The sequence below is a fragment of the Pistacia vera genome, unplaced genomic scaffold (genome assembly GCF_008641045.1).
Source record: "Pistacia vera cultivar Batoury unplaced genomic scaffold, PisVer_v2 Contig723, whole genome shotgun sequence".
NCBI lineage: Eukaryota > Viridiplantae > Streptophyta > Magnoliopsida > Sapindales > Anacardiaceae > Pistacia > Pistacia vera.
The window spans coordinates 455636-480860 of NW_022196583.1; the positions used below are offsets into that span (position 1 = coordinate 455636).

The window sequence follows — 25225 nt, forward strand, 5'->3', positions numbered from 1 at the left end:
GCAACTCTTAGATTGCGTAAAGCCTTCTTAAAATCTGATTGATGCTTACTGATGTAAGCTTACATTAGCCTTAACTTTGTAGGCATAACACAAAACACACTCCTTTATATAAAATTAAACGTTCTACTCAAATTAAGCCCTAATCTAATTAATTAAATCGAAGACTAAAACTCAAATATTTTAGCGAATACTAATCTAAATAGAATTACAATAACTTTTAATAAACTAAACATGTTTGATGTAATTTCCAAAATATTTCACCGACAAAAAATATTTTATTGGGCACATTTATTAAGTGGATCGGTCCATATAGTGAACTATTAAATTTTCTATATATTTTATTTTGATGCCTTCTTTCAGGCAACTAAATGGAGCATAATGTTCAGATTTCCAGCCGTCACTACCATACCACCATGAGATTATTTCGTGAAACTTGTCTGTATCTTTAATTGCTTCTCCGTTCCCCTTCTTTTTTCAAAAATTAATTTAAAAGAAATATGTTTGATTTTAAGTGTTATTAATTTCACGAGTAAGACCCTTTTTTTCTTTTTAAGAAATCATTTATCTTTTGATTTTAAAGAGAAATAAAACAAGTAAGTTTGTTATCCAAAAACTGATGATTTGATAAAAAGAAAAACATTAATTATTTAAAAAATTGAAAGATTATTTTCATATTTAAAAGAGCATTTATTATATCTATTTATGGTTAAATAAATATAAATTATTTCTCTTATTTCAAAGCCATTTAGAGTTTTGCTTGTAATATTAAAACTATCCAAAAAGAAAAAGAAAAAAATCTCCCTAGGCCCTCAACATAATGAAGGGACTATACATATTATGTATATAGCCTGAATTAAATGCGCAGACCAAGTATATATTAAGTATCTAGTATCTACATACGAATGAAATACTCAAATAACAAAATCTATACCCACAAAATTAAAAATTGTGAGCATAATTTTTGAGAAGCGTTTAAATGGACATGGACATATCACCTCAACAATGGCCTAACTAGGGTCACAGTAAATAGTCTGTTTTCAGAAAAAAAAATTTCAATGTAGTACAGAATAGATAAGATAGTGGCATATCTAATCTTCTGCATCTGCATGGAAGAGTCGTCATTGACATTGACATGGCTCTATCCTTAGATTTTGGACGCCAGACAATGCGAATGGCCATGTTCAATGCACTGAATTGAAGGGTTATTTTCCAATTTAATTTCTAAACTTCTACTGTGTCTGTCTACAATAATTTTGTGGCTTGCTCCTGAAGAAAATCTGTGACTCATCTTCCCATTTTCCAGAATATGAACACTTTGCCATTATTATTATATTTTCGTACCTCCACTTTTTCTGAAACTGAAAACGCTTTCGATTTGTTGGCTTTAAGAATAACCACTTACAGTCCTCATGAAAACAAATATAAAAATAGATTATTGCTGAGTGGGGAGTACTGTTACTTGCTTTTTCAGTCGTTTCAAACAAATTGCTGAGACGGTTTCACGTTGGTTCTGATAAACATTGTAAGAACTAGCTGATGTGTATGTATACGTAGATTCTGCAATGCAAATTAAATATTCTTCCAAGTTTTTAGACTTCAAGGACGCCCCTTTTGTTTACCTGCAGTTGATTTCATGATTATTAACATTGATTAATCTCAGTTCTTAATTTGCAGCATTAATATAGGCATGGATTTTTGTTTCTTTTCTTTCTATATCAAATATATAGGCATAGTAAGGCTAAACCCTATAAAGAATAGGAAAAAACTTCAGTTGACCTCTCTTTGAGGCGGGTTATATATAGATGCAGGCCGACATATAGTTGTTTTTCATTTTTTTTATAATTTTTTTTTTTTAAATTACAAAATTTGTGACGAATTTAGAGACCATGTATAATAAATCTTGAAACTCCGTGTTTTAGCTGAATACTTAAAAAGTCTGACAGATTTTCAGTAATCCTATACCAAGCAATAAGATAATGCAACACGAATGGTAGACTTATTGATTACAATTTGTATATGAATCCATGCAATAAGAGAACGACCTACAGTCTACTATGAATCCAGACCTTAAGAACCAGCGCTCAATTGAATCCTTCAAGTGCAAGCATGCCTGGTTTTTTTCATTAAATCAAGTGCGCACAACAAATTTTATAGTAGAATCCTGCAGAAACATGATGAAGAAGGTCGTTCTCAAAATCTTTTGAGTTGTCCTCAACTTCTGATCCTCTCACCAGATCTCACCGGCCAAATGTTACACCCATTTTGACTTTCCCAACCACCAAAGGTCAAGGTCCAAAAAAACCTGCCAAAGGCCGGGCCAGTTATCTAATAGGCTGTGTTTGGAGATTAATACATTTATATGAATACAATAAAGACCGCAATAATCAGTTTAAGCTTTCACAAACTACCTAACACCATGAACATTCTTAATTATTTTATCTTTGAAAATTGAAAAATGTCGTTTTTAGAACTTGACAAGTTGATTCGAGTCGTATTCTGAACAAATCTGATGAAATCATTTCTGCTCTCATTACTGATCCCAATAGGAATATATACAAGATTTTACAGCTCAACAAATCTGATAAAAGAAGAAAAAATCTATACCAGGAAATAACTCCCAAAACTAATGCTCCTAAATGAAGCCTAAATAAGGAAGAAAATATTCACAAAAGTTGTCAAACTAGTTGCTGAAAATAATGCTCGAAAATAATGCTACCATCCAATACGCCCCTCAAGTTGGAACATGGGGATTTTGAATGCCCAACTTGCCAAGAAGAAAATCAAATTGAGTGGTTCCTATAGCTTTAGTCAAAATGTCAGCTAATTGCATAGAAGTATGCACATATTTCACTTGAATGCTTTGGCTGTGTATCTCATCACGAATAAAATGACAATCCACCTCGATATGTTTCGTACACTCATGGTAAACTGGGTTAGTCGCCATGTGTAAAGCCGATTGACTGTCACAGTACAAAAGCATTGAACCATCGTGCTCAACTCCAAGAAAACTCAATAAACCTTTTAGCCATTCTAGTTCACAAGTCACCGTGGTCATAGACCGGTATTCGGCCTCAGCGAAGGAGCGAGATACTGTTGCCTGCTTCTTAGATTTCCATGATATGGGCGAATTTCCTAGAAGAACAAAGTAACCTGTCAAAAAGCGTCTTGTTAAAGGACAACTAGCCCAATCGGAGTCACAATACGCATAGAGTTTCAAATCACAATCAGCTCACAAAAGAATTCCTTGACCTGGATGACCTTTCAAATAACGCACCACTCTTAAGGCTGCTTCCCAATGCTCTCTCTTCGGTTGCTGCATAAATTGTGCAAGAGTATGCATACAATAAGATAACTCAGAACGTGTGATTGTCAAATAAATAAGCCGTCCTACAAGCCATCTATACTGCACTGGGTCATTCATATCTGCGTTATTTGTAACTGCCAGCTTGTGATATTGTTCAATAGGAGTTCTAGCAGGCTTGGCTCCTAACAATCCAACTTCAGATATCACATCCAATGTGTACTTGCGTTGACATAGGAAAATGCCATTTGAATTTCTTGCTACTTCAATGCCTAAGAAATATTTCAACTTGCCTAGATCTTTCATATGAAAACACCGGTTCAAATAATTCTTGAACTTTTGTATCGCCATTCCATCATTACCCGAGATAATGAGATCATCAACATAAACAAGCACATTCAAATGAACAAATTTGTCTCAAAAAGTAAACAGAGAATAATCTGAACATGATTGTTTAAACCCATAAACCCTTAGAGAAGTTGCCAATTTTGCAAACCAACACCTAGGCGCTTGTCGCAATCCATATAAAGACTTTCGAAGTCTACAAACTTTTCTTGGTGTTTGAGAAACAAAACCATGAGGCAGTCTCATGTACACCTCCTCATCTAGGTCACCATGCAAGAAAGCATTTTGAACATCCATTTGATGAAATTCCCATTTTCTTGCAGCTGCAACAGCGAGCAAAGTGCGTACAGTTACCATCTTTGCTGTTGGTGCAAACGTTTCGTGATAATCAATGCCTTCAACTTGATTATTCCCAAGTATCACTAGTCGTGCCTTATACCTTTCGATCCCTCCATCAGAGTTATATTTTATCTTATAGACCCATTTGCTTCCAATCGTTTCTTTCCTAATGGCAAGTTTTCAACAGTCCATGTACCATTGTCTTCTAAGGCTTGTATCTCCTTTCTCATTGCTCCCCTCCAATTCTCATCTTTGACTGCTTCTGCATAGGTACCAGGTTCATGTCCTGTAGAAACTGCTGCCAAGAAGGACCTATGTTTTATAGAAAACTTATCATAATTCACAAAATGTGCTAAAGGATAAGGTGTACCTGAGGAATTAGATTGAAGTGATGAACACGCTGAAGGGTTTACTTTGATTGTATTAGTCACATAGTCCCTTAAACGAACAGAAGGTTGCTTCACTCTTTGTCCCCTACCGAGTGGTTCTTCGACATTCTCATTCTCTTCCACAATATTTCCTTCCACTCCACTCGTATCAGCTATAGGTGCTTCTTCTTCATCATGATTCACCTCACCATTTTCCTTCGCATCTTGTACATGCTGCTCATGTGCGTCAACTTCTTGATTCCAATTTTCTTCTACGTTTTTAGCCACGTCATTATCTGAAATATGCTTACTTGCATATGGAAATTCTGTTTCAACAAACACAACATCTCTCGAAACAAGATACTCATGATTCTCTAAGTCATATAATCTCCAGCCTTTCTTTCCAAATGGATATCCAACAAACACACACTTTCGACTTCTACTTGCAAATTTATCTTTGTCCCTATTTAAATTATGTGCATATGACAAGCATCCAAAAATCTGAATATGTTTATAAGAAGGTGCTTGTCCAAAGAGAACTTCATAAGAAGACTTACCACCTAACAACATAGTAGGTGTTCTACTGATCAAATATCCTACTGTAAGAACACATTCTCCCCAAAATTCAATAGGTAGACTTGCTTGAAAACGCAATGCTCTTGCCATATTAAGAATGTGACGATGCTTTCTTTCCACTCGCCCATTTTGTTGAGGTGTCCCTACACAAGATGTTTGATGCAATATCCCATGCTCATCGAAATATTCTTGCAGACACAAGAACTCACTTCCATTGTCACTTCTAACAACTTTCACATCTTTCTTAGATAGTCGTTGAATCATTGCAATAAATCTTTTAAGAACACAAGCAACTTCAATTTTCTTATTTAACAAATATATCCATACAACACGAGAATAATCATCAGTAATTGTTGAAAAATAAATTGATCCACAAGCAGTTGGGACTCTATAGGGTCCCCATAAATCACAATGTATCAATTCAAAACATTCCTTGGCTCTACTATCACTAGAAGGAAAAGTTTCTCTTGTTTGTTTCGCTCTAAAACAAATATCACATGCCTTATTATTATTCCTACCTAAACTACCAACTTCAGGAATCATTTCTAACACCTTAAAATACGGATGTCCCATTCTCATGTGCCACAGTTCAGAAGATCCAACATCCTTGGCCTTGCATGCATGCGCTGAAGCCACTCCTTTGAAAAAATAAACCCTTTCGCGTCGTTCACCCGCTCCAATCAGCTTCCTCGAAGTTCGGTCCTGTATAGCACAAATTTTGTTAGTGATTTGCATAACCAAATCTGAATCATCAAGAAGTTGAGACACCGAAATCAAATTGCATTTTAAATTGGGCACAAAAAGAACATGTCTCAATATCAGTGCTTCTCCAAGAAACATAGTTCCTTCTTTCAACGCCATGGTCTCTTCTCCATTAGGCAACCCGAGTGAACATGACACAATATCTCTCACTTCACTCAGACATGAATAAGTTCCTGTCATGTGATGGAAGGCGCCTGAGTCAATAATCCAAGACAGTAGTCTTCCCTTACTTGTCAATCTCTCATTACCACTATTCTTATTTGAGCTTAGTAACCCAAGCAAGGCAGCCCACTGTTCATCATTCAATCCACTAAGTCCTTTTCTATCACAGTCAGATTCTGCTCCTCGCCCACCGTCAACACCGGATGCTTGAGTTGCGTTTGCCTGCATAATTCCTGGCTTGTTACGACTACTGCCAGTACTACGCTTTCGTCCACCACTTCGTCCAGTGACGCTTGTGCGTGGTCTATTTCCCCACCATTCAAGATATCCTGTGAGTTGGAAACATTTATCAGCATCATGTCCCTCTCTGTTGCAATTAGAACAAATCACAGATTTGTCTTTGTCCCCCCTTGAATTATGACCACCTGTTTGAACAGCAAAACTCATGGGACTGCTTCTTTCCTCTCTTGTTCGTGTAATGGTTCTCACCCGTTCCTGTTGAATAACCATGGCATATGCCCGATTCAGGTTAGGCAATGGTTATGTGCTCAGAATATTGGAACGCACTGTTCCATATCCTTCTTCATCCAAACCCATCAAAAACGGATGAACTCTCTCTTGTTCGCGTTTCCTTTCGAGCTCAGCGGTGAGATTGCATTTACACCCGGTACAAGTACATACTGGTATTTGATCATAGTTGTTCAATTCATCCCACAAAGCTTTGAGTCTTCCATAATAAGTAATCACAGCATGCCCATCTTGCTTACAATTTGCCAGATCAAATCTTAACTGTTGTACTCGAGGACCATTTCCAATGGAGAATCGCTGCCTAATATCCTCCCACAAATCTTTCACATTCTCCATATAAGATATCATCAAATGAATTGTAGGCTCGATTGTATTGAACACCCAAGACACAAGCATAGAGTTAACTGTCTACCAATCTTCAAGTTCCAACGAATTATCTTCCGGTTGCTTGACAGTTCCATCGATAAACCCATATTTCTTTTTGGCTCGTAGAGTGGTTCGTACTGCCCGTGCCCATTCATCATAATTCTCACCTTTCAATTGAACTTGAGTGATTATGTTTCCAGGATTATCATTCGGGTTCAGTGAGTAGAGGTTTTGTGTTTTCTTGTTTAAACCAGAAGTCCCTACATCTTTCTTGTCGTCACCACCCATGGCTCTGATACCATGAACAAATATGATGAAATCGTTTCTGCTCTCATTACTGATCCCAACAGGAATATATACAAGATTTTACAGCTCAACAAATCTTATAAAAGAAGAAAAAATCTATACAAGAAAATAACTTCCAAAACTAACGCTCCTAAATAAAGCCTAAATAAGAAAGAAAATATTCACAAAAGTTGTCAAACCAATTGCTGAAAATAATGCTCACATACAATAATTCTTACTTCCACATTTGAAGCCTGGTTGAATTGTGAGACCACATTTCCTTGCTACAATAACTGCATTCATCATGTTAAATAGCTTCATCACAATAGGAGTAACAAAATTGCAAGCACAAGGGATGTCGAATTTGTTCACCGCGATACAACACTCTCGCGATAGATTTAGTTTCGGATTTTCAACGAAGCATTGTTTTCTAAGGTTGGAAACATTTCCTCCGCATAGTGTTTGTTGCGAGACCCCAAGATGAGCGAGCATCAAGATAGCCACCACCATCACCACCACTTCGCCATGGATATACCTTGAGAGTTTACCATCACCATTTATTGTTTATACTCTATTGCTAAATTTGAAAATATTGAAATTAAATGTAAAGAGTTAATATTAGTTTATGTAAATAAGGTTAATTTAGAGTGAAAAAATTAATGCTTTTAATTGATTAATTAAAAAAGAAGTTAAAGTCTTTCGGAAAGTACATAAATGAGCCTTATCTTGTAATTAATTTCTTTTTCCATATTTAGTAGATAAATAAATATTATTCCATAATAATAATGGAAAGTAGTTGTAATTAACACAACTGGAGTCTAACTTATATTTTGTTTATAAAAAAACTCTTTATTAAAAACTCTTGGATAAGGGGTACTCAATATTTTTCAATAATAAATATAAAGTGATCTTACATGAAGGGAGGTGTACAACCCATTCAAACTCGAAAATTTGACATGGACCAAATCGATCTAAGCAGGTTGATTCAGTTTTGTAGGAGTGTTCAGATTACACAGGTACAAAAAAAAGAGAAATCGAATTTTTTATGGTCGAGGTAAATGAATAAATCGTAAAATTTTTGTCAAAATAATTGATATGGTTTTTATGATAATTAGTAGCCATTCAAGGGTCTGAAAATGAGAGCTAACAATGAGGTTGCTTTTCTTGTAATCAAAACCTCCTCTTAACACATCATTTCTAAAATAATATTAATATCATCCAACATTAAAATACAAAAATTTAGATAAAATTTCTAAAATATATTTGCATGGTTTAGTAATATATTCTTATTTTTATTCTCATTAGTACAGTGTAATATTATAGGCTGTGTTTATTTCCCTATTCTTATCATATCTTATTCAAAATATTTGTTTGTTTCACTATTCACAAAATTTAATCTTATTCTATTCAATTCAAAATATTTTTCTTAACCCCCTAGGTTTGTTAATTTAACTAAACACCCCCAACCAGCCGGTCATGTACCATTCTAACGACTTCCAGCCACCCTTCGAACGGTGTTAGCCCGCTGCTGACATTTAATCTGTGAGTGAAGGTATTTTTGTTAATTTTAAAACTTTTATTGCAGGGGGTGTTTAACTAAATTAACAAATATAGGATATTAAAAAATAATTTTATCAAACACATTTTCAAATTCAAATTTTATCCTCATAATGATAACACAACTCAATTTTTTCAAAAATACTTCTTAAAATAATAAAATAAACACACCCATATATCTTAAAGTTTAGTGTAAACTTTGTATCGTGTTAGGCAGAATCTTAACGGGGCCATAATAATAAGATTACAAAAAGGAAGAAAAAGAATCACGAATTAAATGAAAAGTTGTAGTTCTCCTCAAGCGTGTGTTTATAATTATACATTGTTAATTGGAAACGTATTTTGTGGAAATATTTTATGTTTATTTAAAATATTTAAATCTTATTTTGAGTGAGATTTTTTGTGGTTGATATTGCCATGTGGACCAATTGTATGAATTGACTTACACAAAATGCGGCAAAAACGANAGAAATTAAGTTGATAAATAATTAAATAAAAGAGTGCATGCCGTCCAATAAAATTTCTACCGCCCAAAAAGCAAGTTATATTTTTTTTAAACCACCCCACTGCAAATAAAAGGCCAAATCAACTTGTTCATCAATGTCATTTTAGTGGTGCATATGTATATTTAATTATAAGCTATTCTTGAAAGTTTGATGATATTGATATACATTCCACACATTGTTATTGTTCGATCAGGGGAAAGAATCAACTAACTCTCAAACCCATTTCATTCTAATTAAATAAAATATACATGTGTGTATATCGAGTGTTATGATATGATACTTTTGGGAAATTATTGCCAATATTCAAATTAACAAGTAACCCATAGTTATCTGAAATCTGAATATTAAATCTAAGTCCGCCAATTAACCCATTTAATTCACAGAAGAACACAGTCAAGTGTCATAATCTAACATTGACAGAAGTTCCTTAAGCACAGCTAGCTTCCATAATCAAATCTCATTCTGATCCAAATTTTCGAAGGAATCTAGCCAGGCGGCCACCACCGAAAATTGAAAGTTTAAGTGATACGTAATATGAAATAACTCCAATTTAGTAATTACATGCACAAGCTCAATGCATTGAATGTAGCCATGCAACGGTGCCTGTCGCTATCGAAAATTGTAAATTTGCAACAAAATATAAATATCAGTATACGGGATTCCAAGAGAATAACCATGTATTCCATGTGTATTGTACGAGAGATATGTATCATTTTTGTATATTAAAATGATTTGATATCTTCGATAACCAGAGAAGCAATATATATGCATATAGGCAAAAGACTTGAGATTCAGAATAATATCATCTATAGATGGTATAATTTGGAATATGACACAATATTAATATATATGTCTTATCAACGTCTTGATAAATATGTTAACTTATATATCTAGTTGTGACTGTTAAAATTGAGAGAGAAGCTCTAATATCATGTCAGAATTGAGAGGACAAAATAAGTAATTGAAGAAAGTCAAAATATGTTTAAGAGATATCTTTAAGAGAGCAAGAGAGATAACTGAAAGGGTCGAATATGCCCGATAGATGTTTGAGAGGAATTCAATTAAATTGTATTGAGTTGTTGTAAATTGTATGTAAATATACAATCTATTTATACAAAAGTGTGATAACTATATAAAGATATAAAATATTACAATAATGATGCAATCTTTGTAATAAAGGAAATATAATAATATCCAAAATACAATAGGAATGAAAATAATCACATATTTTCATTTCATATTCGTATATCAACACAAAAAGTTTATAAAAGGAGTATTATTGGCTGACATGCAATCAATCCTCTAGTTAAATGGATTATGGATAGACTAAGGTTATCCGTAGTTATGGGATAGGTTATATTGTATATTTAGAATCTTAGTTTGTTTAAAATGATAACTAATGGCCCCATAATGTTAAAGTATCGTAAAACCAAATGAGAATTTCTATTACTGTAAGCCAGTATCATACATATTATGATCTAGTTGAAATTAACCCTTTTTTGGCTTTAAAGAGCACAATAGATTTGCTTTTCTCCTAATCTTGGCAAATATGGAAACCATAAGTAACATTATTATACGAACAGGGGGTAATTAAGTTTATTCTGGTATTGTAAATCTTCCACAAACTGTGTATGATTCTCAACATATGGGGGTGTGGTTTAAGAGGCTTTAGTGTAATATTAAAAATTACAGTGGCATATTTATAAGATATAAATTGCAAACGTGACACCTAAAATTCCTCTAATCCAATATTAAATATTTTTTTTTTTTTTATTTCTACGTCAACTTCCATTAAGTTGATTCACTATAAAAAGGGTTGCCGCTCTTTGAAATTCTTTAGGGAGCCTCCCAATTGAATGATATTCCCTACTCCCAGTCATATTTAATTAATGGCAGTGACGAGTTCAACCCACAAGGTGAATTTCGGTGACCCTAGAAAGTTTGTGACTACGTTTAAATCTAAATGCAAAGAAACCCTCTTCCCAGATGATCCATTCGCACAGTTTAAAAATGAAAAACCAAGTCTCAGAGCCAGGAAAGCTCTACAGTACTTCATTCCAATCTTCGAATGGATATCTACATATGATTTCAAAATGTTCAGGTATGATGTCCTCGCCGGCATTACCATTACCAGCCTTGCCATCCCTCAAGGGATCAGCTACGCGAAACTCGCCGACCTTCCTCCGATCATCGGCCTCTGTAAGCTTCTTCTCAATTTCTTTTTCTTCTTTTTTCATCGCCTTGCTGGCTAGTTAATCATAAGATCGATATTAATGGGTGAGATTTACCGAGATAATGACTTGCACCAAATATGTAGTGAGATTCGGGTGCAATTTCAGAATATAAAGGTAGATGATGACAGGTTTAGAAATTCCAAACCAAATAATAAAGGATGAACGTATTGAGACTTTAAATTTGTGTGTATGGTTTACTAATGCATAGATTAATGTATCAGAGTAGAATAAAATGTATTACTTAAAGATTTATATAAGTAATTCTACCTTCGGTGGAGAGGCATAATCATAGATGGGCTGGCTGTTGCAGATTCGAGCTTTGTTCCGCCCCTTATATATGCCATTTTCGGGAGCTCAAAGCACCTTGCAGTGGGAACGGTAGCAGCATGCTCGCTGCTTATATCTGAAACAATTGAACGAAAGGTAACAGCTAAAGATGATCCTACCTTGTACCTTCACTTGGTTTTCACAGCAACCTTCTTCACGGGCATTTTGCAGACAGCTTTAGGTTTCCTAAGGTAATTAAGTTAATTGAATTAATCTAGCTACTACATATCTGTATCTTTACTTCATCAGTAAATTAATCAAAATCATAATGACCGACTAATCTATGCAGGCTTGGGATCATAGTAGATTTCTTATCACATTCCACCATCACTGGTTTCATGGGAGGCACTGCTATAATTATCTGCTTGCAGCAATTGAAAGGCCTCCTTGGCATGAAAACTTTTACTCATAAGACCGATGTGATTAGCGTCTTGCATGCAGTCTTCAAATATAGAAAGGAGGTGCGTTGGATCAAAATTAAAGTAAAAAAATATACACATTTTTCACTTTTCTTTTCAAGGATGAAATATTTTGATTATATCAGACAATGAAAATTTAACGTCAAAATTTCATGATCTTTTATTTCTTAAATCTGCTTTTTGTCTATACATTGCATGTATTAGCTAATATGAATCTCTTATTAATTCATATGCATCCTATCTCACTTCAACACAGGTCATTCTCTTTTGAATATTATATGCATCTTATCTCACTTCAACACATGTCATTCTCTTTTGAATATTATATATATAAAATCATTTTCTCATGGCAAATATTGGCAACTTGTCATCTACTCCATATATATAAAGTATACGCAATTAAGTGAGTGGAAAGCTAAAGTAATGAAAATGATGAGTTAGTTTGTTGCAATATTACAGTGGAAGTGGGAGTGCGCTGTTGTAGGTATAATCTTCCTAGCTTTCCTCCAATTCACAAGGTTCCTGGTAATTTCCCTTGATTGCCGCTTGACTCGCCTATCATTCATCATTCTCTAACTATATGGTTTAAGTAAATTTCAAACTTATCTAATTTTTTTCCAATTGTAAAATTAATTACAGAGGCAAAGAAATCCAAAACTATTTTGGGTATCAGCAATCGCTCCTATTATCACTGTCATAGTTGGCTGTCTTTTCGCTTATTTGGCAAAGGCCGAGAGTTTTGGAATCCAAATTGTAAGTGCATCTTTTTAGCTCCTGCGGGATACTGTGCAGTAATTTCTTTTACTTTGAAACTTTATTACTTTTGAGTGGGATTTTAACTAAAAACCCCCACTTAAATTTTTAAAATAAACTTATATGACTTTTTATGTGTCAACTCCATATTGATTATGACAAAATAACATATGTATCACATCATCCTATAATATAATTTTCTCATAAGATAAGGAAAAAGTCCTCTCTGGATATATGAAAAGGATAAGTTAAAGTGAAGCAAGAAAGAGAAAGGAAAGAACTATAATGTAGTTCCCTTAATAATAAATTTAAAAGTTATTAAAATACATTAAATTTTTATCAACGATTTAATTATAGCTTAATAATTAAAATAGAACTGTTTAGCTTAGGTTGCCTACATCAAGACAATTCCCAGAAAAAAACAATGACTATGAACTTCTAAAATTATATAAATAAAACTGAAAAGAATTGTCAATAAAATTATTTACAGTATGTAATGAATTAATGTAAGTGCTTGTCCCCTGTGTCAGGTGGGTAATCTGAAAAGAGGGTTGAATCCTTCTTCCCTTCACTTGTTAAACTTTGACCCTGAGTATCTGCCCTTTACTTTGAAAGCTGGGATCATTACAGGGTTTGTGGCCTTGGCGGTAAGAAAACTTTCCTCGCATTTATACATAAACGTATGAAAATATCTTTTACTTTTTCAAGTAAACTCTCTTCTCTATTTTCGTTAATTAAGTTGTAGAATTTTATGAACATATTCAAAATAATGCAATCAGGAAGGAATAGCAATAGGAAGAAGCTTTGCCATTATGAAAAATGAGCAAATTGATGGGAATAAGGAGATGGTAGCTTTCGGTCTCATGAACATTATTGGTTCGTTCACTTCATGCTACTTGACGACTGGTATATACAAAATTAATTTATTTCCTTTTTATTTATAGGGTGCGTATGTTTTAGTATTTTTGAAAAAATAAGAGTTAGACAGTAATAACGAGATAGGATTTGAAAATTAACAAAAATACTCTCCTAAATTTGTTAATTTCTAAACATCCCTGTAATAAAAATATTAAAAATTACAAAAATACCCCCACCTACTCATTAAATACCAGCAGCTAACCACCCCGCTGGAGGATTGCCAGAGTTGTCATATCGGCATTCGACCAGCAGGATCTAGTCAGTCGTGCGTCGAAATGTCATTTTCTAGTGAGATCCACCGTGGATCTAGCCATTGATGGCTAGATCTGACCGCATTTGGTCGTCAACGATAGCCAAAGATATGGCCGTCATTGACGACTAGCTAGGGCTAAAGATCTGATCATCAACGGTCAGATCTTTGGCCGTAGATTTGGCCTTTTCCGGCCAAATCCACGGTGGATCTGGTCGAATAGGCTATATCGGCGCACTACCGACCAAATTCAGCTGGTAGTTCGCCATTATACTAGATTTCGGCTAACTTCTAGTGGTTATGGTTGGAATCTAGCAAATGTGGGTGGGTGGGGGTGTTTTTGTTAATTTTTAAACTTTTTTTGGGGGTGTTTAATTAAATTAATAAACTTAAGAAATTTACAAATAATTGAATAAAATATAATAATATTTTCAGAATTGGAAAACAAATGTATATTTTGGAAATGATAGGAATATGGTAGGACAAAAATAGGGAAACAAACGCACCCGTGGATTGTAGATAATTATCTGAGTAATAACATGGTGTGTGCATAATTTTCAGGACCATTTTCGAAGACGGCTGTGAATTTCAATTCGGGCTGTAAGACTGCAATGTCAAACATTGTAATGGCAATATTCATGATGCTTGTACTCCTGTTCTTGGCTCCTGTCTTTAGTTATACTCCTCTTGTTGCTCTTTCCGCCATTATCATGTCCGCAATGCTTGGACTTATTGACTATGATGAGGCTATTCACCTTTTTAAAGTTGACAAGCTAGATTTCTGCATTTGCATGGTTTGCTTCTTTGGTGTCACCTTTATATCCATGGATGTTGGCCTCATGCTATCCGTAAGGATTTCTTCAGAAACTTCAATAAAACTCGTCAATAGGATCACCGATTCCATATAAGTATATTCAAACATAAATTTCCTACCATTCCAGGTCGGGCTAGCTCTTCTCAGGGCACTTTTATATGTGGCTAGGCCAGCTACTTGCAAGCTTGGAAAAATTCCAGACTCGGAACTATACAGAGACACTGAGCAGTATCCTGGTTCAATCCTGATTTCAGGGATCCTAGTTCTACAATTGGGTTCCCCTATTTACTTTGCAAACTGCAATTACTTAAGAGAGAGGTAATTGGGTGTGTGGGTGTGTTTTGGTGGAAAGATAAATTAATGTACAGAGCAAAATCTGAATTGTTCTGGTTAATTTTTGCAGGATTTTGAGATGGATTCGGGACGAAGAGAAACTGTCTGATTCAGGATCGAATACCATTGAGCATGTGTTGCTAGATTTGTCAGGTAGGATTTGATTCCTTCCACTGTCAAAAGATTAAGATTCATTCATCAAAATGAATCCAATGAGATGGATTGTTGTTAATTCTGCAGGAGTTTCGTCCATAGACATGACAGGCATTTCATCCCTCTCTGAAATAAACAGAATTCTTGAAGCAAAGCGTATAAAGGTATTCCTCTCAAAAGCCCTTAATTAATATCCATCCTTATATCGAACACTTGGGAAAATTTAGTAATAATTTTTTTTTTTTTTTAACAGATTTCGCTAATAAATCCAAGGATTGATGTAATGGAAAAAATGATATTGTCAAAGTTCACAGACATCATTGGGAAAGAACGTTTTTTCTTGTCTATTGAAGATGCAGTTGAGGCATGTCGGTTTTCACTTCAAAGAGATCAGAAACCGGACCCATTACCGGATATATCTGCTGCTAGTTAAGGGTTAGTGTTGTGGTAGTGATAGTGGTGAATAAATGGATCAGGCCAGGTGTTGCCCATAGCCCTGGAATTAGAGGTCCAATTTATTAGGATATTGTAAAGAGTAATAAAATACTGGAGTTGCATATAATTTCAACGTCTAGGACTTCAGCAAGTAAGTTTGGTGTTTATGTACCTAGTTAGGCCCAAATAGCATAGTTTTTGGTGCAAACTCGTTTGTGATCTGCACCAAAACTCTTCCATCCTGGGTCACTATTTTGTTTTGCAATAAATAAAATACTGTTAGAAAGTTTTGATCACATGCTGGCTACAACATCTTTCATCACTTGTATTATGTTGCGAGGTAGAGGAAAACATTGAAGAAATCCATTTGTTCCCCAACTATATTTAAAGGATATTGCTTATAGTCTACTGACTTGAGGCCGTGCAATATCACCTTTAGTTAAAGAGTGGCAGGTGAGTCATTGATGAAGTAATTTAAGAGTTATCTGACAAAGATTACTCTTTTCAGGTTATATCAACTTAAATACTATTTGACTTATTATTGTGATTCAATAATTTTGAAGTTGTTGAGGGAGAACAAAAATTGACTGCTTTCAACTTTTACTATTAAGTTTGTCAGAGTGTATTGAATTCGTAATCAATAATCAATCTCCCAATTTGCCTTTCTTTTTTTGTACAATCAAAATTTATCATCAAGATCAAGATTCACGATAAATACTGGTTTTTGAATAGCTAACACAGAGGATAAAAATGTTCAAGTCAAATACAAAGCAACCAGAAGAAACAATACAACATTGATTCTTGAAAAATCAAAGTCATATTTAAGTGTAAAGATTTATCAAATTTCTCAGCTAACCACATTATGCCTATCCTGCATTTTCTCAGTTCATAATCATATTGTCCCTACTCATCTTGGAACTCACAAACATATATTTGGTTGTGACCATTTTTGTCACAATCCCTTTTGTTTACAGCTTTTTCTCCTTTAATTTTGACAACTCTTCTTTTGAGTTTGAAACTTGGACTTGCTTTTCTGCTTTAATTTTTTTTTTTTTTTTTTTTTTCCTTTTTTGATTCATTCTTGCTGATTCCGAATAACATTTGCTATTTTTGTTTTAGAGGGAGGCCCAAGTTCAAAACTTCAAAATGATGTTTACAGGATGGAATATTATTCTCTTTTCCTTTTCTTTTTTTAGCCTTCTTGGGCCACATCGATACAGCTTGTTCTGGCTGTCATACACTAGAATTATTTTTCATTTTTTCAGTAGAATCTATGCGATCATATGATGATATTTTTCATGGAAATTTTATGGGGTTAATTTACACTTAATTGTTACCCCTTTATTTAAACCTTCTTGAGAGTTAACATTAAAAAAAAATTTTGACAACAGAATAAAGGAATTGAAAGGTGGCTGTTGGTGGTTCATATAGTTTAAATCTTCATCTGGGGTCACCACTGCCGTGCTTGCTTAATCATACAACGATCGAATCCTGTATTTTTATCTTGGTTGGTATGGATTGATATTTTATGGTGATTCCATTTGAAGAAGAAGAAGAGCCTTGTATTGTAAAGTCATTAACCCCACATGAAAAAGATCTGGCTCTGATAATTTATGTACTTGAAATTTGCATAGAGTTAAGTCTAATGAATGGCCCATAATTGTTGGGTTGGTCCAGAATTTAGTAAGTGGGTTCCATCGTTTCAACAGCTCATTTCTCCTTCATGAAAACCTTGACCTATATCTTTACCTGTCTCACAGCTGGGACCTATATGCTTTGCATTTTGCTTTTTAATATTAGGCTTTGAACTTTCACGGAATTTTTCACCTCCTTTTGCAGGATGACCTGTTTTAAGTTCTTTTTTGTTGCTCCCAGCCCCTGATGCATGAATGAAAGGACATTGAAAACATATAAATAATTTGCTGAAGTTTCTTGATGTTTAAGGCAGCGGCATTGTCTTATTTTGTTGTTGTTAGAGATGACAAAGTCCACAACCCATCTCCAGGTTCGGTATATTTAGGTTTTGTGTTTATTTTAAATGGTTAGATGCTTGTATTTGGTTAAATAATATAGCAATCATGGCCAATCATTTGAGATTCTGAAGCATAATTTAGAGGAAGATGATTAAAAAAATATGAAAATGGAGTCACAAGATTCAAGTGCAGAGGCAGTTGGGGAAGAAGTGAGTTGGCATTTTTCAATGTTGTGTCATGGAGTGGTTGGTTGGTTACTACAAGGTTCGCCTAAATACGCGTTTATGGCGAATCCAACTTCGGTTAGAGGTAGGTTCAGTAAAATCAAGTCTTTTGTTCTCACGTGCCCAAGGGAAAGAGAATAGTTGTGGAATGTGGGTATGGAAAGTAAAAAAGCCCAATTGGAGGAATCACATGAAAACAGAAACAGAAAAGCATCTTATCTTCAATACCAAGTCGTAATGGCACAGTTGTATTTAGGGACCACGGACCACACTGCCCTCTTATCTCTTCTCATTATTTGTCTAACAAACTCTAATTCCTCATAAATATAATAAAATCACTATTTACTCTACCAAACAAGTATCAAAGTTTGACTTGTATTAATGTATAAAATATACTTGATTTTATTGAATAGAAAAGTACACAATCATTATAATATCGTTTTACTCATCCATATATATCCTCTTTTAATATTAAGAGATATATAATACCCATTGTCCAAATATATTCTTTTTAATTTTTATTTCTTCAACTTTTATCTTAACTATCTAAAAATAAAATAAGAAGTTTGAAACTTTGTTTCAAAGTGTCATTTATCTTACTCTTCCTATAATTCAGTAACTTCTTCTGCATGCTAATTAGTTTTTTTTTTTTTTTTTTTTTTTTTTTTTTTTTTTTTTTAAGTTTTCGTTAAATATATTTAAAAAATTAAGTTGATAAATAATTAAATAAAAGAGCGCATGCCGTCCAATAAATTTACTACCCCAAAAAGCAAGTATATTTTTTAAACCACCCCACTGCAAATAAAAGCCAAATAACTTGTTCATCAATGTCATTTTAGTGGTGCATATGTATATTTAATTAAAGCTATTCTGAAAGTTTGATGATATTGATATACATTCCACACATTGTTATTGTTCGATCAGGGGAAAGAATAACTAACTCTCAAACCATTCATTCATTAAATAAATATACATGTGTGTATCGAGTGTATGATATGATACTTTTGGGAAATTATTGCCCATATTCAAATTAACAAGTAACCCATAGTTATCTGAAATTGATATTAAATCTAAATCGCCCATTAACACCATTAATTCACAGAGAACACAGTCAAGTGTCATAATCTAACATTGACAGAAGTCTAAGTACACGCTAGCTTCAACAATCAAATCTCATTCTGATCCAAATTCGAAGGAATTAGCCAGGCGGCCACCACCGAAATTGAAAGTTTAAGTGATAATTGAAATGACTCTAATTTAGAATTAAAGCACAAGCTCAATGCCATGAATGTAGCCATGCAACGGTGCCTGTCGCTATCGAAAATTGTAAATTTGAACAAAATATAAATATCAGTATACCGGATTCCAAGAGAATAACCATGTATTCCATGTGTATTGTCGAGAGATATGTATCATTTTGTATATTAAAATGATTGATATCTTCGATACCAGAGAAGCAATATATATCATATAGGCAAAAGACTTGAGATTCAGAATAATATCATCTATAGATGGTATAATTGGAATATGACCACTATTAATATATATGTCTTATCAACTCTTGATAAATATGTTAACTTATATATCTAGTTGTTACTGTTAAAATTGAGAGAGAAATTATGATACATGTCAGAATTGAGAAGACAAAAAGATAATTAAGAAAATCAAAGTATGTTAAGAGATATTTAAGAGAGCAAGAGAAACTGAAAGGGTCAATATGCCCGATAGATGTTTGGAAGAATTCAATTTAATTTATTGAGTTGTGTAAATTGTATGTAAATATATACACTATTTATATAAAAGTGTGATAACTATATAAAGATATAAAATATTACAATAATGATGCAATCTTTGTAATAAAGGAAATATAATAATATCAAAATACAATAGAATGAAATAATTCAAATATTCATTTCATATCCATATTCAACACAAAAAGTTTAAAAAGAGTATATTGGCGACATGCAATCAATCCTCTATTAAATGGATTATGGATAGACTAAGGTTATCCGTAGGTATGGGATAGGTTTTATTTAGAATCTTAGTTTGTTAAATGAAAAATAATGGCCCCATAATGTTAAAGTATCGTAAAACCAAATGAGAATTTCTATTACTGTAAGCCAGTATCATACATATTATGATTTAGTTGAAATTAACCCTTTTTTGGCTTAAAGAGCACAATAGATTTGCTTTCTCCTAATCTTGGCAAATATGGAAACCATAAGTAACATTATTATACGAACAGGGGTAATTAAGTTTATTCTGGTATTGTAAATCTTCCAAACTGTGTATATCAACATATGGGGTGTGTGGTTAAGAGGCTTTGTGTAATATTAAAAATACAGTGGCATATTATAAGATATAAATTGCAAACGTGACACCTAAATTCCTCTAATCCAATATTAAATATTTTTTTTTTATTCTACGTCAATCCATTAAGTTGATTCACTAAAAAGGGTTGCCGCTCTTGAATCTTTAGGGAGCTCCCAAGAATGATATTCCCTATCTCCAGTCATATTTAATTAATGCGTGGACGAGTTCAACCCACAAGGTGAATTTCGGTGACCCTAGAAAGTTGTGACACGTTTAAATCTAAATGCAAAGAAACCCTCTTCCCAGATGATCCATTCGCACAGTTTAAAAATGAAAAACCAAGTCTCAGAGCCAGGAAAGCTCTACAGTACTTCTCCAATCTCGAATGGATATCTACATATATTTCAAAAAGTGTCAGGTATGATGTCCTCGCCGGCATACCATTACCAGCCTTGCCATCCCTCAAGGGATCAGCTTAGCGAAACTCGCCGACCTTCCTCCGATCATCGGCCTCTGTAAGCTTCTTCTCAATTTCTTTTTCTTCTTTTTCACGCCTGCTGCTAGTTAATCATAAGATCGATATAATGGGTGAGATTTACGAGATAATGATGCACCAAATATGTAGTAGATTTGGTGCAATTTCAGAATATAAAGGTAGATGATGACAGGTTTAGAAATTCCAAACCAAAATAAAGGATGAACGATTGAGACTTTAAATTTGTGTGTATGGTTATAATGCATAGATTAATGTATCAGAGTATAAATAGTATTACTTAGATTTATATTAAGTAATTTACCTTCGGTGAGAGGCATAATCATAGATGGGCTGGTTGTTGCAGATTCGAGCTTTGTCGCCCTTATATGCCATTTTCGGGAGCTCAAAGCACCTTGCATAGGGGACAGTAGCAGCAGTCTGCTGCTATATCTGAAACAATTGAACGAAAGGTAACAGCTAAGAAGATCCTACCTGTACCTTCACTGGTTCACAGCAACCTTCTTCACGGGCATTTTTGAGAGAGCTAGGTTTAAGGTAATTAGTATGAATTAATCTAGCTACTACATATCTGTATCTTTACTTATCGTAAATATCAAAATCATAATGACCGACTAATCTATGCAGGCTTGGGAGTCATGTAGATTTCTATCACACACCATCACTGGTTTCATGGGAGGCACCGCTATAATATCTGCTTGCAGCAATTGAAAGGCCTCTTGGATGAAAACTTTTACTCATAAGACCGATGTGATTAGCGTCTTGCATGCAGTCTTCAAAAATAGAAAGAGTGCGTGGATCAAAATAAAGTAAAAAATATACACATTTTTCACTTTTCTTTCAAGGATGAAATATTTGATTATATCAGACAATGAAAACTGAAAATTTAACGTCAAAATTCATATCTTTATTTCTTATCGCTTTTGTCTATACATGCATGTATTAGCTAATATGAATTCTTATAATTCATATGCATCCTATCTAACTTCAACACAGGTCATTCTCTTTTGAATATTATATGCATTTATCTCATTCAAACAATGTCATTCTCTTTTGAATATTAATTTAAGTATTAAGTATATGCAATTAAGTAGAGTGGAAAGCTAAAGTAATGAAAATGATGAGTTAGTTTGTTGCATATTACAGTGGAAGTGGGAGTGCGGTTGTAGGTATAATCTTCCTAGCTTCTTCAATTCACAGGTCTGGTAATTTCCCGATTGCCGCTTGCTGTGCTATCATTCATCATTCTAACATAGGTTAAGGAAATTTCAAACTTACTAATTTTTTTCCAATTGTAAAATTATTACAGAGGCAAAGAAACAAAACTATTTGGGTATCAGCAATCGTCCTATATCACTGTCATAGTTGGCTGTCTTTTCGCTATTTGGCAAAGGCCGAGGTTTTGGAATCCAAATTGTAAGTGCATCTTTTTAGCTCCTGCGGGATACTGTGCAGTAATTTCTTTACTTTGAAACTTTTACTTTTGAGTGGGATTTTAACTAAAAAACACTTAAATTTTTAAATAAACTTATATGACTTATGTGTCAACCATATTGATTATGACAAAATAACATATGTATCACATCATCCTATAAATAATTTTCTCATAAGATAAGGAAAAAGTCCTCTCGGATATATGAAAAGGATAAGTAAAGTGAAGCAAGAAAGAGAAGGAAAGGACTATAATGTAGTTCCCTTAATAATAAATTAAAAGTTATTAAAATACCTTAAATTTTTATCAACGATTTAATTATAGCTAATTATAAAAGAAAACTGTTTAGCTTAGTTGCCTACATCAAGACAATTCCAGAAAAAAACAATGACTATGAACTTCTAAAATTATATAAATAAAACTGAAAAGAATGTCAATAAAATATTTATATATGTGCTTGTCCCTGTGTCAGGTGGGTAATCTGAAAAGAGGGTGATACCTTCTTCCCTTCACTTGTTAAACTTTGACCCTGGTATCTGCCCTTTACTTTGAAAGTGGGATCATTACGGGTTGTGGCCTGGCGGTAAGAAAACTTTCCTTGATTTATAAATAAACGTATGAAAATATCTTTTACTTTTTCAAGTATAACTCTTTCTATTTTCGTTAATTAAGTTGTAGAATTTATTAACATATTCAAAATAATGCAATCAGGAAGGAATAGCAATAGGAAGAAGCTTGCCATTTGAAAAATGAGCAAATTGATGGGAATAGAGATGGGTAGCTTTCGGTTCTCTGAACATTATTGGTCGTTCACTTCATGCTACTTGACGACTGGTATATACAAATTAATTTATTTCTTTTTTATATAGGTGCATGTGTTTAATATTGAAGTATTTTGAAAATAAGAGTAAGTAGGTAAATACAAGGTATGATTAAAAATTAACAAAAACTCTCCTAATTTGTTAATTTCTAAACACCCTGTAATAAAAAATTAAAAATTAAAAAAACACCCCCACTCACCCTAAATACCGACAGCCAATCACCGTCGGAGGTGGTTGAGTAGCACTGTATCAACATAGACCAGGATCTGATCGGTCGTGCTGCCGAGATGGCTTTCTACCAGATCCACGTGGATTGCCCAAAAAGGTCAGATCTAGTCGTCGTATGACTAGTAGGACAAGATCTAGTCATCACGGTCGATTTTGGTCGTAAATCTAGCATTTTCGGCCAAATCCACGATGGATCTGGTTGAATAGGCTATATCGGCACACACGGCCAAATCAGCTGGTAGTGGGCATATACCAAATTCCAACCAGCTTCCACAGTTTGTGGTTGGAAATGCAAATGTGGGTGGTGGTTTTTTGTAATTTTAAACTTTTTTTGGGGTGTTTATTAAATTAAAAACTTAAGGTAAAAAATTGAATAAAATATATATATTTTCAGAAAAAAAAAACAAATGTATTTTGGAAATGATAGGAATAGGTAGGGCAAAATAGAAACAAACACCGTGGATTGTAGTTATTATTGAGAATAACATGGTGTGTGCATAATTTCAGGACCATTTCGAAGACGGCTGTGAATTTCAATTGGGCTGTAAGACTGCAATGTCAAACATTGTAATGGCAATATTCATGATGTTGTACTCCTGTTCGTGTCCTGTCTAGTTATACTCCTCTTGTTGCTCTTCCGCCATATCATGTCCGCAATGTTGGACTTATGACTATGATGAGGCTATTCACCTTTTTAAAGTTGACAAGCTAGATTCTGCATTTGCATGGTTTGCTTCTTTGGTGTCACCTTATATCATGGATGTTGGCCTCATGCTATCCGTAAGGATTTCTTCAGAAACTTCAATAAAACTCGTCAATAGGATCACCGATTCCATATAAGTTATTTCAAACATAAATTCTTTCATTCAGGTGGGCTAGCTTTCTCCGGGCACTTTTATATGTGGCTAGGCCAGCTACTTGCAAGCTTGGAAAAATTCACACTCGGAACTATACAGAGACAATGAGCAGTATCGGTTCAATCCGATTTCAGGGATCCTAGTTCTACAATTGGGTTCCCCTATTACTTTGCAAACTGCAATTACTTAAGAGAGAGGTAATTGGGTGTGTGGGGTGTTTTGGTGGAAAGATAAATTAATGTACAGAGCAAATTGAATTGTTCTGGTTAATTTTTGCAGGATTTGAGATGGATTCGGGACGAAGAGAAACTGTCTGATTCAGGATCGAATACCATGAGCATGTGTTGCTGATTTGTCAGGTAGGATTTATTCCTTCCATGTCAAAAGATTAAGATTCATTCATCAAATGAATCCAATGAGATGGATTGTTGTTAATCTGCAGGAGTTTGTCCATAGACATGACAGGCATTTATCCCTCTCTGAAATAAACAGAATTCTTGAAGCAAAGCGTATTAAGGTATTCCTCCAAAAGCCCTTAATTAATTCCTTATATCGAACATGGAAAATTTAGTAAAATTTTTTTTTTTTAACAGATTTCGCTAATAAATCCAAGGATTGAAGTAATGGAAAAAATGATATTGTCAAAGTTCACAGACATCATGGGAAAGAACGTTTTTTCTTGTCTATTGAAGATGCAGTTGAGGCATGTCGGTTCACTTCAAAGAGATCAGAAACCGGACCCATTACGGAATCTGCTGCTAGTTAAGGGTTAGTGTTGTGGTAGTGATAGTGGTGAATAAATGGATCAGGCCAGGTGTTGTCCATAGCCCTGGAATTAGAGGTCCAATTTATGGATATTGTAAAGGTATAAAATACTGGAGTTGTATTAATTAACTCTAGGACTTCAATAAGTAAGTTTGGTGTTATGTACTAGTTAGGCCCAAATAGCATAATTTTTGGTGCAAACTCGTTGTGATCTGCACCAAAACTTTCCATCCTGGGTCATATTTTGTTTTGCAATAAATAAAATAATGTTAGAAAGTTTTGATCACATGTGCGGCCAACCCTCTCTAACTCTCTCTAAAATGATCAAAGTGCTTATCTCCTAAACTTTACTACTACTGAAATCATCCTCCAGAATGGGGGTTGCAGA

General features: G+C 34.0%; 1 protein-coding gene and 1 pseudogene across 1 annotated transcript; both read left to right on the forward strand.

Moving 5' to 3' along the window:
* Positions 1-10914: 10914 nt before the first annotated feature.
* Positions 10915-16027, forward strand: LOC116114784 (probable sulfate transporter 3.5). The gene is made up of 12 exons (XM_031400921.1): positions 10915-11294; positions 11640-11847; positions 11946-12117; positions 12535-12600; positions 12715-12828; positions 13359-13475; positions 13608-13734; positions 14558-14844; positions 14938-15128; positions 15214-15296; positions 15384-15460; positions 15550-16027. The coding sequence occupies exons 1-12, from the start codon at positions 10985-10987 to the stop codon at positions 15727-15729; spliced, it is 1932 nt and encodes a 643-aa protein (XP_031256781.1). The 5' UTR covers positions 10915-10984; the 3' UTR covers positions 15730-16027.
* Positions 16028-17871: 1844 nt separating this feature from the next.
* LOC116114821 lies at positions 17872-24838 on the forward strand (annotated as a pseudogene).
* Positions 24839-25225: the final 387 nt, after the last annotated feature.

Excerpts from the sequence above, each read along its gene's own strand:
- LOC116114784 (XM_031400921.1), top strand. The coding sequence starts at position 10,985 with ATGGCAGTGACGAGTTCAACCCACAAGGTGAATTTCGGTGACCCTAGA. Across the intron at positions 12,118-12,534 it reads TCTTCAAATATAGAAAGGAG|TGGAAGTGGGAGTGCGCTGT; the intron begins GTGCGTTGGATC and ends GCAATATTACAG. Across the intron at positions 13,735-14,557 it reads TTCATGCTACTTGACGACTG|GACCATTTTCGAAGACGGCT; the intron begins GTATATACAAAA and ends CATAATTTTCAG.